Raw genomic sequence first — 17,657 nt, 5'->3', positions numbered from 1 at the left:
AGAGATGTGAGTTACTGTTAAACTTATGAGCATTATCATTTATTAATTTCCCTCTGTTTTAAAGCAGAGGGTCATGTCTGTCTCCTAGTGAAACAAGCTTGCCATTCTCACAGATCTGTCATATAACAGAGGCATAGCTTTTTCAAAGTCTGCTTGGGCTATTCATGGTAGAAGGCAACAAGCACAAATCCTAAGCACAGTCTGGATAAGATATAGAAATTATCATTATTCATCCTCACATATGATATTTATGATTGCTCTTAGGGCTGTTTGATTATAAAAAAGAATGAAGACTCAGAATATTGTTTCTAACATCCAGTATCTGCTATGATAAATTACCACAATATTTTTTTTCTTTTTTTCTGGTGGAAAATGGCTAACTGTTGTATTGGGATTTTAAAAATAGCCACTGCAGTGAGAAAATAAAAAAAATACCTGAAAGAGGCAAAAGTTCTGGGAAGAAAAGAAAACCCAACGTGTAAAGAAAGGAAGAAAATACAGAAAAATCAGAATACTAACTATACAGAGTAAAAAGAGAAGAATGTGAAAATTATAGGGACAAATATACAAACACAAATTCACAAAACTGACTCTCTTCTGCCAAATGACTGGAAGGGTTGGATGAACTATCTTAGGCAGCGATTCTGGAGGTCTCCCATGCTGCACCTGAGACAGAACCATGAGCTTGCAGAGGAATACAGACATCCAGGTGGGAGAAGGCTACACCAGGCACAGGTCACTGCTAGTGCTGATTTGGTGGCAGCTCTGGTGAAGACCTGAATCAATCAGGTATGAAAATAGGGAGGCAGGGAAAGCTGTTCTTGCAGGAATAAGGTTTGGCTGTCTTGCTGGAAGGTGTAATATCTCCATTAGAAGCAAGAGTGTTGAAATGGTTCCCCTGGTGGTGGCTGAGAGGTTGAGATGATGGAACAACGTTGCAGTCCGGCCCAGGTAAAGTCCATGGTGATTAAAACTCAACCAGGCTTTCTCAGCATGGCCCTAGTAGGAGACCCACCCTCCATCCTTCCTCTCCCCCAAATGTCAGATTTGTATTTTACGTTACATACAAAGTGAAAAGTCAAAACAGTTTCCTATATGTGAGAAAATGCAGAGGATGGCTAGTCCAGATGAACACTCTGTATATGTCAGTTATCAAACTTAAAAACCACTCAGGATTTACACTGAGATGGGAAAGTATGAATGATTAAACATTCTAGAAATGTTAGAAATACTATTTTTTGACACATATTTTTTCATATCGGAATTCTGTCAAACAAGAATTATTGTTGAAGAAATTTGGGTGCATTGTGGTCAAAATATACTCCCCCAAATGTTCTACTTAGAGTAAGTCTGATATACGTAGATAGAGACTGATCGTAGGTCACTTTGCCCAGGATGATCCTGGTTTTAATGCCTGTGGTTTGGGCATAAATATTATTAGTATCCCCTTTTACTTTTAAAAGGGCCCTGGTTTGGATGAAAAGTTACCTAGTCACTACGCAGAGATAGAGATAGCCTCTAATTCCTGGGGGAAAAAAAGATTCAATTGAAAGTATATATGGTATATAGTTAGATGCAAATTGTTAATTTCACTTTTTTTTTTTTTTTTGAGACAGAGTCTTGCTCTGTTGCCCAGGCTGGAGTGCAGTGGCATGATCTTGGCTCACTGCAACTTCTGCCTCTTGGGTTCAAGGGATTCTTCTGCCTCAGCCTCCCAGGTAGCTGGGATTACAGGCGTGCACCTCCAGGCATGGCTAATTTTTATATTTTTAGTAGAGACAGGGTTTCGCCATGTTGGCTAGGCTGGTCTTGAACTCCTGGCCTCAGGTGATCTGGCACCTCAGCCTCCCAAAATGCTGGGATTACAGGTGGGAGCCATCTTACCCGGTGATTTCAGTTTTAATACAAGAATTTAACAATAAAACTCATCCAGTTGTGCAACCACTTAATGAGAAATGATAGGATTGCCATAGATCAGATTTGAAAACTCCACTTCTCTGAGATATAATCATGCAACTTTCAGAACTAGGCATATAAAGTTTTAAAAAATGTATTTACATTTCAGAAAAGATTTCCATACTAGAGCAGCCAAGAAAAATACCTCTTATATCACACACCTAAATGGAAATATGCACGCAAAGAAGCATATATATTCTGGAAGGGAGGAAAAAAGCAATTATGTTGTTATAAATCTGCAAAGATGCAAAACATCTACTAGCATATTTGAATTAAAAACAGCATCATCTTACCTGAAGTTCCTGGGTAGCAGATTGAATGAGCAGAAAAACAAACAAAAGGTCTATTTACAATGATTATATTAAAGATACTCAAGAACATTTCTCTTAGTGTTAACACAACATTAACTAACAGTGCTAACAATACACACTTCAGTAGGTGCACCTTAAAAGAAAAAGTAAATATACACTAACTCCAAAGAGAAAAATCAACATTAAACATCAGAAATTCCAAATCCTTTGGCTGTGGATGATAGAGCTGGGATAACAAATCATTACTACAATTTCTGAAATAGCTTTCTACCTCTGTGACAACTTTGGTCTCCTCAACACTTTTTTTTTTTTTGGAATGCCTAAATATGTATTCGTGAGAAAACTGTTAAATGTTATGGGAACATGAATGAAGGTTATCAACTGGAAACAAAGGTAGCATCACCTGAGCCTGTTCACAAAGCTGAAAGTGTTTGTGATCATGATGCTTACTGTTCATATGCAATTAATAGCAAAGACCCAACACCTTTTAAAGATTCTAAAAAGTTCAAGGGCAAACTCTTGTAGATATCACTCAGTAAATTCTGAGACCAATGAAAAGGAATAGATATGACAAAATGACTTGTCTTTCTTTTTTTGACAACTGTGTTTTGATCTAAACACCAAGTATGCCTAACTTTATCAGATGAAGATATACTAAAATTATTCACCAATGACAGTACGAGGAGACTAACATTTACAATGACAACTATATGCCTGACACTTTGCTAGACACTATACATAGGTTATTTTATTTAATCCTCATGTCAGCTCTACAGGCAGGTAGAGGTTGAGTATGCCTTATTCAAAATGCTTGGGACCAGAGGTGTTTTGGATTTCAGATTTTTAAAAATTTTTGAAATATTTGCATATACATAATGAGATATCTTGGGGATGGGACCTAAGTCTAAACATGAAATTTGTTTATGTTTCACATACACCTTAAATACACAGCTTGAAGATAATTTTATACAATTTTAAATAATTTTGTGCATGAAACAAAGTTTTGACTGCATTTTGACTATGACCTGTAACATGAGGTCAGGTGTAGAATCTTTCAGTTGTGATGTCGTGTTAGTGTTCAAAAAGTTTAGAATTTTGGAGCATTTCAGATTTTGAATTTTCAGATGAGGAATGCTCAACCTGTATTCTTATACCCACTTAATAGACAAAGAAGTGGAAAGCAAGAGGAATTGCATGCTTAAGGTCATATAGCTAAGGTCAGTGGCAGAGGTGAAATTCAAACCTGGAGCTGTTGGACTCTGAAGTCCAGGCATCTTCACTCTTCTACTCCAAGAATGCTAGAATCCCTTATTGTGATTTTATTGGGAAGTAGCAAAACATTCTCAAATGCCTTATTTTATTTGGATAAAATGTACACTCTCAGCCTCGTGAGTTTCTTCTTCTAAATTTTTTTTTTTTTTGGACACAGGGTCTCACTCTGTCATCCAGTCTGAGTGCAGTGGTGCAATCACGGCTCACTGCAGCCTTGACCTCCTGGTCTCAAGCGGTACTCCCACCTCAGCCTCCCGAGAAGCTGGGACCACAGGCATGTGCTATCACACCTGGCTAATTTTAATTTTTGTAGAGACAGGGTCTTGCTATGTTGCCCAGGCTGGTCTTAAACCCCTGGACACAAGTGATCCTCTAGGATGCCTCAGGCTCCAAGAGTGCTGGGATTACAGGTGTGAGCCACTGTGCCCTGCCAGTTTCTTATAAAATCCTAGCAATGAAAGATAAAATAATCACTGTGATTTTTTAGTTATTGCTGGCTAGGACAATAAAGAGAATACCAGAAAAAAAGATGTAGTATTCCTTATTTCTTGTCCCTGAAAAACATTAGTATAATATTCATTTTTAAGTAATGGGCACCCCAGATTTTTCCTTCCTTTATTTTGATAGAAATTAAATTTGTGAGCTGTTCTGAAATTGTGTTGGATTACTTCGCTTTACATCATTCCTGCTAGGTAGTTTCACATAATATTTCTCTCTGGCCGAGACAGGAAATGATGCCTCTCTTGCTTCATCCGTTTTTTCCTTCCCTTGTATAACTTCCAGAGGGAAACAGGTGTCCAAGCTTGAATTTTAACCGAAGAGCAAACATTAGGTCAGTTGTCAGATCAGGGAGCTGGTCCTTTGACACTAGCTGAACTCTGAGCTCTGTCTCAGAGACATTTTTGAAAGTATTCAAAACAGTTGTATTTTGCTTTAGACTTAAAACAATCCTCACTGCATTCAGTGAATGCTTTCTCTAGCATTTATTATGGATCATAGAAACCTGCAATACTTTTTATTGGTTCTTAAGCAATTCAAGGTGAAAATTAAGCTGGCAGTTATTTTAAGGATACATTATAGTAGTGCCTTTATACTGCTTAAGGACTGGGTCTGCTAAACTTGTTTTCCAGGGAAAGAATTGGTGAAAAACACCTTCTTTATTCCAAGGACATGATTCTCTCCTGCTGGGGCAGACATCCAGGGTCATCAGTGGTCCAGGAAGGACGAAAGCAAAGGGCTCTTTGGCTTCAATTAGACATAAGTGGGTTGGTCAGTAATAAAATCCTTTTAGGGAAGGTAAGCAGCTACTTGAAGCATCATTTCCCACAAGCCTGTAGTTAAGTAAGGAGGTGCTTACCTACTGCAGGAAATCCTAAACTTGGGATCTGGGTCTGCCTCCTCAATTGTAAGACTAGCAGAGAGTCGTTTGGGAAATCTGGTGCAGTTAAACATGAGCTTGACAACACCATGAGCCAAGTTCCTAATCAGGCACCTTTATATCATCCAATCTCACTTAAGTGAACTGTTTTGATCCCATGAGGCAAAAGACTGCCTCTCAGGTGGAACATGCCTCTAAGCTACTGAAATGAAGGTGACTGACAGGTGATGCTCCTCCTCTCAATACCTGTTTTCGCAAACATGATTCATAGCTGAAAGTATCTTATTACCATGATTATCATCCAAAATAAACGAATCTGCATTTGCCCACTGAGACTTGAATTTGGCTGCCCCAGTGTCTAGAACACCAGCCACCGAGCTAAGCAGAGCAAAGAGCTCTCTTGTGTGCGTTGTATTTTGTTTCCAGTTCTAACGATTTCATCAAGCACAAAAATGTTTGATCCCTCAGGCTCTGGTCTCATGTTGTAGCAGGCAAGCTTTGAAGGAATTGAATTAGAGAAACTTCACATTAGAAATGATTAAATGCTTAGCATATTTTACCCAGGTACCAGTGAACAGGCTAAGAACTGAAATGTTTTCTGTGATTTTTTTTTAAGTCCAGCTTGGGACTACACACACACATACAGTCTTTGTGTGGTCATTAAAACTCAGGTCTTTGCCATTTAGAAATAACTTGGCAGCTTTTGCCGTGGGCTCAGACAGGAAGGGCGTGGTAACTTTTGCCAAAGTTTAGCTGCTGTACTTTGAATAAGTTGATTCAAAATAAAGTTTACAACTTTCCAATTAAAGATCTTGTTACAAAAACTCATTATTTAGCAGGTAAAAAGAACAGTTTCATTAGTCAAGGAAAAGGGTGCGGGGATTATTTTTACAGAGAAAACACCGTACCTCTCCATCCTCCAGCTCCACATCTAGGAAGTCGAAGTCTCTGAAGACTCTAAACTGCTGCTCGCTGTTTGTGTCATCCATGTTCTCCTGCTCTCGGGCGCCGTCCTCAGAAGATACCAAGCTTGTCTGGTGCTCAAGCAGATCCAGATCCCCACACGATGAAAAAATCACCTGCGAATCAAGAGTCCACTCCTGAGAAACTGTTCTCCCTTTGGTTGTTTGTGCTATGAAAAATTGTAATTGGCTCTTCATAGCACTGTATTTCCAGTACACACCTAATTCCTTCAGTGGGTATTTTTAGAATGTTCTTTTATTATTTATGTTGGACAGGTGCCTTCAGATTAAACTCGTGGCAAAGACGCAAGTTCATGCACCAGGAAAATGTTCAAGAATCATGTCGCTGCTTCTTAATGGATGAAGACTGTATACTACCTGTGTGTGTGTATGTGTGTGTGTGTGTGTGTTTGTAAACTGGAGCAGTCAGGAAAATGTCCCACTGTTTCTGAACTGATTAGAGTTAGAAATTGTACACGTTTACACACATATATCAAATACATATAAATAATATTTTAAGGACTGATACCAAGATATGTTATTGTAGAATGAATGTGGGAACAAAGGATTTAACCCTTTTAGAGATAAACCAGCAATTGATAAGAAATAAAAAAACAGAAGCCAAAAATTACAATACTTGTCCATAGAAGAGTAGGTGAGTAACCAGGCCCATAACTTATACTTAAATTCCTCTCCTGTAGATTTAAACAAAATAAAACATTTTTTACTATTAAAATCTTTAGTATGTTAATGTTTTAAAATTAACTTCTATGTTTAGGTTCTTTTCACTGACCCATTTTGGTAGAACTTGGTATATAATAAACTGTAAATGAGAGTAAATGTTTTGCTATCCAGCCTCTACTGAACATAGATTGATATTAAAGAAAATTAATAGTATTCTTCGTATAACCATTATAATGTCTTAGTTGTCCTTGAAAAGTAGGCAAAATTATTTATAAGAATTTAAATACAATAAACATCTCTCAAAAGTAGAAAGAGTGAATGGATTTCAAGTGTACTTTTTTCCCCTAGTGTTTAAGAATAGTATATGATGCATGTGATAGCCTCTCATTATAGCACCTGATACACAGTTTTACACAGGGATTGCAAATGGGTATGTGAGATAAAGAGCCCTGAGCATTAGTCAACTCGTCAGTGAGAGATGAGACATGAGATTTCTGATTTCCTCAGCTGAAGGCTGTCTTTCCTAGTTAGTGCTGCTTCTCTTATTTGTAATGTACTCCAGGTAAATATTTTAGCTGAAAAGGCCTTAGCACAGGGCAGACAGCATGAGTCTGAAGGAGAAAGTGCCAACCACAATGGCGGTAAGAAGTAGGCCTTGTTGGCAGTGCTGCATTGCAAAGGAAAAACATACTTGTGTCTCTTCGCTGTGGGCTAGGAGTCTCTATCTGCCTCTGCCACTGTCCCCTCTGTCCTAAATACTGTCACAGGAGCCGCAGAAAACCCACTGATCAATAACACCAAAAAAGTGACTTAAATGGAGGCCCAGCTTAGCTGATGGCTGGCTGGGGTGCTTTCCCAGACTATAAGAAATATCACTTTGTACTTTTGCAAGTATTTATGAGCCTCTAATATTTCACCTGCTCATGAACTATGTGTTAGTGGATCCATTTTGAAATTTAAAAATAGCTCCACCGAGAAATGTGTTTGTTAATTCTTACTTCAGTTGAGAAATTATTTAGTTTGTGATTTCTTTTTCATAAATAATAAATATTCTGTGATACAGGTGAAACAAAAATACCTGGTGAAACCAGCAGACACTTCTATTGTTTTTGTTATACTCCCATACACAATTCAAATTTTTCTAAATTTTACAAAAGCTTCCGAAGTTTACTTATAATTCTTCAATCGTCCATTCATTCAAAAGCGTGATGGTATGATGTTTGTTTTATTCTTAGTTTTTTATTGTAACATCAGTGGAAGTTTATATGCAAAGAAACATATTATTTTCATCTTTATTGTATGTGGGTAAGATAAGGACATGAGAGTAAGAAGCATGTGTACAGAGAGTAAAATTATATCCAAGAGATATGAGCATATATGTCATACATGGTGGTGAGTAGAGATTATCATTTATGTTGTAAGAAAGTCTGGGCATATTTATAAAAAAAATCCAAGAAATTAAGAAAATGAAAAGAAACAGTATTCACAGACAAACGAGCGAACAGCCAGCAAGATCTTTCATTGTTTCTGAACTCAGTGTGATTAAAAATCATGGTGTGGGGAGAAATAGTCCAGGGGTTTGCTCAAGACAGTGGCTATCATACTTGTCATTCACAGTTGAATCCTCTAAATTATATGACCAAAGGCAAAAACAGACCAGTGAAAAAGGAGATACGACACCAAAATAACTATGACACATGACAGAACTTACTGATGGGTTTTTGCTCAATCCTACTTCTTGGCCACACAGAGAAAGGACATGCACCAACTTCTCTTTTGTTCTCTTCTGGAAAAGAAACACAAGGCAGGTTTCGTTATGCGGTCCTGTGAGCAAATCTGCTCTAATTTTCTAGCCACTAGCCATACAGGGCAATAGCACTTGACATATAGACAGAACTGAGATGTAAAATACACAAAGGTATGAAAAAAGAACACAAATAGCAATTAAAAATTGTAAAATACTGAAAACATGTTGAAATAATATTTTAAATATAGTAGGTTAGGTAACATGTATTATTAAAATTAATTTTGCTTGCTTTTCCTTTTTTTTTTTAAAGGTAACTATTAGACAATGTAAAATGAAGCTCATATTATGTTTCTGCTGGACAGTGGTGATCTAAGTTATCCCAAGGGGTGTATATGTGTGTGTATGTGAAAATCAATCCCTAGGTTCTTCAAGGAGATCTATCACTTTCTTTGATAATCTTTTCTTATATGTTAAACTTTCAGTATTAGCAAGGCTTTCCTTACACTTTAACTCTATTAAGCCACAGCATGAGTCTCTTTTTCTCAAATAAAAGAATACTTTCTGTAGAATGAAAAAATTCATTCATTTTAAGCCATATTAAATCTTTCTTAGTTTCTTCTTCCTAAAGTTAAACAGATTCAGTTCCTTTCCTTCATAAACCTATTTTCCAGCCCCTTAACCATAGGGATTCTTCTATAAACCATTACATTTTTCCAGTGGCAGATGACCCAGGTCTCAGAATGATTGGTGAGTTGAGAATTTTTAAAGCAATCTTCCTAATCTCTTTAAAATGATTCTTCCTCCTTTAATCTGATTTAAAGTTTGTTATGTGGAAACTGCTAGGAGGCCAATGCCACTCTTAGATTTTTCTTCTTAACGGAACTCAATTCACTGCATCCTTCTTTCCAAATTATAGAGGGGACAGACACTCAATATGGTGTCTGCTCAAGGTCAGAGACAGGAGGACTTTGAGGTTGAGGGATGGCAGAAGACTCGCTAAACGATTTTCCTAAGTCTTAGTGGTCATTTTACAATTCTGGGAAGGAATCAATGTAGAGGGACACATTGGGCTGTATATTTTTCTTCTCTCTTCCAATGAAGTTTTCACCTGAACACTCACTGAGAACCTGCTGTGTTGCAGCCAGCACTATGCTACATGTTCCATTCCCCTAACCTTTGAGATAGAAGGTGAGTCTTCCTGGTCACCCACTTTGTCCTTCCCAGCACCCACTTCACCTTCTTCTGGTAACACTGTCCCTCTTTTTGTCTCGGAAAGGCTCCATTCCCACTAGGTGAGGCATAGCCTCACCTATGGACAGCAGACAGGATGGTCTTTGGGTATGCAGCCCTATCAACCCTTTGGGAATCCAAGTGCTATAGAATTGGTTGGGAGAACTAAGGATGTGTTGTTTGGACTCATTTCGGAGAGTGGCAGTGGGGCAGAATTTCTTTAAATGTCTGAAGGGCTGCCATGTGAAAGAGAGACCAGATTTTATTTTCTAAGCCTTGAGAGAACTGGAACCAATGGATAGAAGCAGCAAAGAGTCAGACTTCAACTCAAGGTGATGAACTGTTCAAAGAGCAAATGGGTTCCTTGGAATGCCACAAGACCCCATCCCTGGAAGTGCTGAGACCTATATGGGCAACCTTGGGATGGTGAAAGAGGGAATTCCTTATGACCCAGCCATATGGACTCAACAGGTCCCTAAACTCCCTCCCAGGGCTGTGGGTCTAGGATTGCATACCTGAGAATACTGGGGCCTTTTCCAGCTCACAGGAACAAGGACGTTGGAGTTGGAGCCTGAGGAAGTGGAAGATGTGCTCCGGGTGACGGCCATGGCCCTGGGCTTCCCATCACGCCCAGAAGAATTCTGCAGCTCATCATACCGCCTCCCGATGATTGGAGTCTTGAGAAGAAGACAAAAGCACATTCTTCTGTCTCAATAGTTTTGTGATATATGAAACCCTTCTCCCCAGAAGCAACCAAGGGCTGCTTATTTGATTAAAAATCAGATTAGAGAAGTTCAGTGTTACAAGTGGGCTCATTTTCTCAACATGCAAGTACACATTATGAGTCGTTTTGCATCTTCAACATTTCCTCCCCTCTTTAGCGGCAGAAAAATGCAACTGCTTGTTCTTTAATATGCTTTAGAAACCACTGATAAAGAGAAGCAAAATATGCAGGAAACCGAATAGTCAGTTTTTGATTGTTTAAACTTGAAAAAATTTCTTATAGTTAGAAGAAGAGACCAAAATTCCTTTCCCTCTCCCAACTTTTAATCATTAATCTTTATATACTCTCAATTATTTAAAAATGTATTTAACTTATTTATATCTTTTCAATTATTCAAATGACTGAGGTCAGGGCCAGGTACTTGGGCAGCACTTGAGAAATTTCACTTCCTGAGAGCTCCAGAGTGTGGTGGCTGCATAGGCATCAATTCACAAACTTGAGCTCCGAGCAGGTCTCCTCTGCAGACACCAGCTCATGGGCCTGACCTCGGCAGTGGCAGAAACTGTCAATTTTACACCTGGCTCCTGAGACCCATCATTGTGGGGCAGTTCTGGGTCTCTGGGGCATGCTGCTAACTGGCTACATGTTTTTTTTGTACCTCTTTGGAACACAACAAACTCAAATTGCACAGTAAAAATAGCTTTTCCCCCTAGCCGGGTTAAAAAAAATGTGAAAATGGACCAAGATTAAATGGAAACTTTAATACTATTTACATATTAAATATAGATGCAGGTGTCACAATGGCAGCAAATAGTATCTCATCCTGAATACTGAAATGATGAAAGGTCAGTGAGGACCATTGTATAAAAAACCCAACTTGGATATGACCTACATAATAGTGCAAGTAAGTTCCATATAAGACACCAGGTTTATTTATTTCTTTTTTTTTTAAATATACTTTAAGTTCTAGGGTACATGTGCAGAATGTGCAGGTTTGTTACATAGGTATACATGTGCCATGGTGGTTTGCTGCACCCATCAACCTGTCATCTACATTAGGTATTTCTCCTAATGCTATCCCTCCCCTTGTTCCCCACCCCCCGATAGGCCTCAGTGTGTGATGTTCCCCTCCCTGTGTCCATGTATTCTCATTGTTCAACTCCTGCTTATGAGTGAGAACATGCAGTGTTTGACACCAGGTTTGTTTCTTAGTGAATTTATTCATTCAGCAGAGTTTGGAAAGATTGACTAGTGATCTACTATGCACCAGATGTTGTACTGGGCCCTGGTTATAAACAGGAACAGAGTACAGTTTCTGCTTTGGGGGTTTATGAGTCATGGGGTAAGAGATGTGAAAGCAAAGTTATTTTATGCCTTAGACTTCAATGTAAGCCTCCCAAATGTTTGTTCACGGACTACCAGGTAAACATGACCACTTCCTGTCCTTTCTTTTCTTCCTGACTCCGTAGCTTGGGTCCCTAGTCTCTTGCTCCCCCCTCTCCCTCCCCTACCCCCTTCAAGGCAAGAATTTAGTTTTACTTGTTTAAAAAATAGTGTGGACTGGGGAAGCAACTATAAAAGTGGAGTCTATATTCCTGTAAATTTCGGTCATCTGCTGAACTGGCTGTCGTTCAGGGAGAAGCATTGTGGATATAAAGACATGACCATTGTCAGATAAAGAATGAGTGAAGGTCATGGTTTAAAATGCTTATGAACATTCCATTTTTAAATACCTCTTTTGAAAATCATTTTTTACATAACTGAGGCTAGTTTCTATTTTTAAAAGCTGCCAACTGAGAGTCCCAGTGAATATGACACTCAATGGGTTCTTTAAAAAGCAAAACCTAATTTAGTCCTTAGAAATCTTCATTGGAAATAACTGTCAAATAAGTCTTCTTTTTTCCAGGCAACTACTTTTGACCTTTGCTACTACAAATTCATGCTAAAGTTCACAGAAATAGTTAACATAGCTAAGTACCTCCGAAATATCGAAGTGGAAGTCCAGGGTTTTCCCAGGTAATTCCTTGGAAGCACTAGTCCACACTCGATGTATTTCTATTTTTGAGAGGTCACTGTGCTGGTATGAAGGTAAAACAAGGCTGGCTGACCGAGAAACTACCAGCTTCAAGATATTCAGAGCTTCTCTCCAGTGAACACTCTGCAGGAAATAAAACATTCAAGGGTTAAAAATAATTTAATTTGTTTAAAGCTAACGTATGTCAGAATGACCAGTGAGAAGCTAGTGACCAGTCAGAATTCACTGACTTAAAACAGTGCAGGAGGTTCCATGATAAGTAAAAGGCAAATGACATAAAAAGACAATGTATATATAAAAGGAGCTACGTTTAGGAGACAAACAAATAAAAAAAGACCAGTTTTGTCCATTTCAGCTAAATTAAATTCTTATTAATGAGGTACCATTATTGGTAATGAGGCACCTCCTTAATTTGAGAAAAAAAAAAAAGCTCCCAATGCATTTTATGACATTGACTGTTCAATTCATTCTTTCTGAAAGTTCTCCCCACCTCCGGTTTCCAGTCTTCTTGGTCCTCCTCCTAGTTCTCTGGCTCCTCCTGCTCCATTTGCTTCCTGGGTACCTTGATCTCTGTCTTCAGCCCTCTTTTCTTCTCACTTCTTTTCTTCCTCATTACTTAACTCAGGAATCTGGAAGCCCTTCTTAACCCTTTCTTTCCCTCCCTCCTGGTAATCTGTTCCCTCCACTGCATTCCTGCTGGCACTGGCTCAGCGGCACCCTCTTGGGCCTTGCCTGGACTATCTCAATGGCCCCTTACTGGTGTCCTGGCTTGCAGCCCTTAAGTGCATCAGCTCCAGCTAGAGTGATCTTCCTAGAACTCTTCAGACCAAGCAACTTCCCTGATTAAACTCCTTCACAGGCTCCCTCTGGTGGACAGGGTGGAGTCCACACTCTTTGAGCATGGCCTGCAAGGGTTGTCTCCCCCAAGCTGCCGCTGGAGTTCCCCAAACTTGGCAAGCCTTCTCAGCCTCTGTGCCTTTACTCATGCTATGCCCTCATCCTTGAATACCTTTCCCCTCCTTATTGGCATGTCAAATTCCTACTCTTCATTTAAGACTCAGTTTTACCATCTTTGTTTCTCTGACAACCTCCAATCAGACTGTGTGCTGCTCCCATAAAAATATTAGAAACACAGGTAAACGAATTTGATAAAAGTTTTTATTATTATTTTTTGCCTGGACTTTGCAGTCAAAGCACATGAAATAAAACATCTATTAAATTATGCACAAGGGAAGCCATGGTTTAAATGTGAAATAAGCTAGTATTTGAGGTAAGATAAAAAGTATCAGATGTGGCCTGCAGGCCTAAGACAAAATGGACAGCCTCATTAAACAACAAAATGGGGCACACATTCGTAGAAAGGTGTGAACTGACCACCTGTCTCCTGTGAGTGAAGTGAGAAACTGTTGACTGACTGCCTACCCTATGTGGTGTAAGTATTATGGAGCAATGCCACTTGAAAAATGCTTGGAAGTCACTTTCAGCATTAAATAATTTCTGTAAGTAATTTGGTGAAGTAAAGATGGAAAGGAATGTCTAAAATTTGTACTGTATATCTTCGTCAATGAGCTTCCAGAGAGAACCTAGCATTTGCCCTTGAATGCTACAAGTTACCAAGTACATTCCAGAGAAGAAATAGAGAGACAAATACAATGTAGAGAAAAGGATGTCTGTGCTCTTGAGCTAGGCACTCTCTACTTAACCCCATGGTGGCCCTGCACTACTCCCACGGCCTGGAGCCTCCCTGCTTTAGTCTGTGGTCATGTGTTTTAGATGAACTTCCAGGCTCTAGAAACTCGTCCTGGTGTGTTTGAGCTATCTTTCCATCTATCTATATGCCTACCTTCCTATTTATCACTCTGTTGGCCAGGTTGGAGTGCAGTGGTGTGATCACAGTTCACGGTAACCTCAACCTCCTGGGCTCAAGGGAAACTCTCTCCCCAGCCTCCTAAGTAGCTGGGACTATAGGCGTGCACCACCACACCTTGCTGATTTTTTTTATTGTTTTATTTTTGTAGAGATGGGGTGTCACTTTGTTGCCCAGGCTGGTCTTGAACTCCTGGCCTCAAGCCCTCTTGCCTCAAGCAATCCTCTTGCCTCAGCCTCCCAAAGTGCTGGGATTACAGGATAAGCCACTGTGCCTGGCCTTGATATTTATTTTTATTTTCATTAAAATAAATTGTGTTTCTGGTCTTCTCAGAGTACGGCTTTAAAGAATCAATCTGGGCTGGACGTGGTGGCTCATGCCTGTAATCCCAGCACTTTGGGAGGCCGAGGCAGTGGATCACGAGGTCAGGAGTTCGAGACCAGCCTGGCCAATATGGTGAAACTCTGTCTCTACTAAAAATACAAAAATTAGCCAGGCGTGGTGGCACAGGCCTGTAGTCCCAGCTACTTGGGAGGTTGAGGCAGAAGGATCGCTTGAACCCGGGAGGCGGAGGTTGCAGTGAGCCGAGATTGTGCCACTGCACTCCAGCCTGGACAGAGCGAGACTCAGTTTTGAAAAAAAAAAATCAGTCTGTAGCTGTTTGGAGATGTCCAAGTATCCTGCCAGGAAGGCTGCCTGGTACAATAAAACAAAGACACCGGCTTTGGATCCAAATACCAGCTCCAGCCTTTACTAACTGAAATCTTGGGGCCAGTCTCTTGGTTTTAAAAACATACATAAAGACTGTTTATTATGGAAATATTAAAATATACACAGAAACTGAGAGACTAGTCTGATGAATCCCTTTGTACTATTCATCAACTATTCACATTTTGTCATCTTGTTTTATTCATCCCCTCAAACAAGTGTTTTTTGTTTGTTTGTCGCAGTATTTTCAAGTATATTTATGCAAGTTTCTTAACCACTCTTCAACTCTAAAGTGACAATTTTAGCCTTTGAATAACCCTTCACATGTTGAGACACCGGGCCTAGAACCTGGCACATGTGAAAGTTCCTACAGTTCCTTGTCCCCTCTCCTTCTCTGAAACGGGATATAAAAACCAAGACTCTGCCTCTGCCCTCCAAGTCAGGCGTGTGCTTTCAATACTCAGCCTGTGGCCCCAAGAGGCGGAAATGTGCCTTTTGAAGGCACTGGAGTGTGCCGGGGTCTTGTGCTCTCATTCTCTTCAGAATACTACTCAGGGTGTGGCTAACTCCCACTCTTAACTGCCCTGGCTGTGTCATGGATGTCAAGGAATGAATGAGTGGCCTGGCACCTGGATGGTTTTGTAGCCAAGCTACAGGAAAAGCCTCCGTCTTTTTGGAACGACTGGTTGCTTAGTGAAGTTATCCAAGTACTCACTTGCACATATTTTTCAATTGTCTTCAGAACTTCCACATTGAACTGTTTGACAGGAACGACAGAAAGGTCCATGTAGCTGAGCAGACTGTAGATCACCTGGAGCAGGGGCTGCTGCACGCTAGGGAGGCCCTTCTCCAGCAGCTGTGGGGGCAAAGTGCGGCTGGAGTCAGTCACACACCAGATCTCCGTATGGAAGGACCCGTGTTTTCCAACACATTTAGGATTGCACATTTCCTTTTTAATTTTTATTCTTTAGGGGATGGGGTCTTGCTATGTTGCCCAGGCTAGTCTCGAACTCCTGGCCTCAAGAAATCCTCCTGCCTCAGCTCCCAAGTATCTGGGATTATAGGCAAGAGCCACCACGCCTGGCTTGATTGCACATTTCCTTAGGAGGGGAAATAAAATCCTAACTATGAAGAACTGAAGATATTATTAAAATAGACTATATCATGTGTAGAGGTGTAAATACGTAAGTATAAAATTCACATGATGAAATATTTAAAAACACCTAAAAGGAAAGCATCAGACACCAATTATCAAAAATTACAAATTCAAACAAAAGATAAAATCTGTCAGTTATCAAGCTGGCAAAGATTAGAAATTGATAATACTCAGTACTGATGGGGAGATAAAGAAATGGGTATTCTTACATATCAGTGGAAATGTAAATTGGATAGTTTGGCAAACGAGATCAAGAGCAATGAAGAGGTCCATAATCTTTTGACACAGTAATTATATTTTTAGGAATGTTTCTCAAACCAGAGATAGACGTTAAGATTTATGTATAAGATTTTACCATAGCATTATTTATAATGGCAAAAAACATACACAAAACGAGAAAGCTTTGTAAGCAATTCAAGTATCGAACACTAGGGAAATGGATATATAAGTTAACAGCAAACTGTATAATGAAACATCATGCAGTTAATAGAATGACATTTTTAAGGACAGTGGAGGATATCAGATAATATTAAGTGGGAAATGAAGGATACACAATTGTCTTTTTAATAGATGATGCCAATATTGACATGAATGTATGTGCTATATAGAAATAACATTGGAAATAAATTTTAAAATGTTAGTATTGTTTCTCTATAATTTTCGGTAATTTTTCTTTTCTTTTTAAAAACTTTCCTGCATCTTCCAAATTTTGTTATGAATATATACTGCTTTTATAATCATAAAAAAATCAATGATATTGTCCAAAAGGAAAGCAAAATAAGGAAAACATATATGTGACAGACATCATGATAAAAGTTTACTGTTTAAGATAAAAAGTTGATAGAGATGATCCAACTAAATGTTGAAATTACACAATATTTACGGAGTGGTTAAAACATGAGGAAAGAGCTGGGCATGGTGGCTCACGCCTGTAATCCCAGCACTTTGGGAGGCTGAGGTGGGTGGATCACCTGAGGTCAGGAGTTCAAGACCAGCCTGACCAACATGGTGAAACCCAGTCTCTACTAAAAATACAAAAATTAGCTGGGCGTAGTGGTGGGTGCCTGTAATCCCAGCTACTCGGGAGGGTGAGGCAGGAGAATAGTGTGAACCCAGGAAGTGGAAGTTGCAGTGAGACAACGTCACGTCGCTGCACTCCAGCCTAGGTGACAAGAGCAAGACTCTGTCTCAAAAGAAAACAAAACAAAACAAAAAACATGAGGAAATAATTATGTAAATCTATAATGTGGAAAAATGAATATCTTTTCTAGAAAGAAAATACATAAAATAGTTCAAAATTATTAATAAAAAGTATTAAAAAATACATACATGGAATGACAAAATTTAGTGGGGATACAGGAAAACAAGAATATTTATACATTGTTTATAGTATTACAAATGGGTGGATCTTTATGAAGACCAACTTCTCGAATATGTTGAAGAACTAAATAACATACACGCAATCCATGCCACAGGACTGAATAATTTGACTTCAGGAAATGTAGAGTCATTTGATATTATGTGATAAAAGGATTTTGATAAAATCTATTATTATTTGATCAAATTTCAAGTATCATTTGATAAAGATCTACATAACAAGACCATTATGCTATGGTAAATGCTATGG

The 17,657-nt window shown here is 39.1% G+C and overlaps 1 protein-coding gene across 2 annotated transcripts in view; it reads right to left on the bottom strand.

Moving 5' to 3' along the window:
• FRY (FRY microtubule binding protein) overlaps positions 1-17,657 on the bottom strand; it is a 268,121-nt gene that overhangs the window by 38,748 nt on the left and 211,716 nt on the right. For both annotated transcript variants that reach the window (XM_063650744.1, XM_054446794.2), the window contains exons 47-51: positions 15,590-15,730; positions 12,243-12,422; positions 10,056-10,217; positions 8,275-8,349; positions 5,826-5,996 (exon numbers count right to left, since the gene is read on the bottom strand). In XM_063650744.1, the coding sequence (XP_063506814.1) occupies positions 5,826-5,996; positions 8,275-8,349; positions 10,056-10,217; positions 12,243-12,422; positions 15,590-15,730 (729 nt within the window). The remainder of the gene's footprint in view (positions 1-5,825; positions 5,997-8,274; positions 8,350-10,055; positions 10,218-12,242; positions 12,423-15,589; positions 15,731-17,657) is intronic.

This window comes from Pongo pygmaeus, chromosome 14 (assembly GCF_028885625.2).
Source record: "Pongo pygmaeus isolate AG05252 chromosome 14, NHGRI_mPonPyg2-v2.0_pri, whole genome shotgun sequence".
NCBI classification, from domain to species: Eukaryota; Metazoa; Chordata; class Mammalia; order Primates; family Hominidae; genus Pongo; species Pongo pygmaeus.
This window is presented reverse-complemented; position numbering and strand designations above follow the sequence as displayed.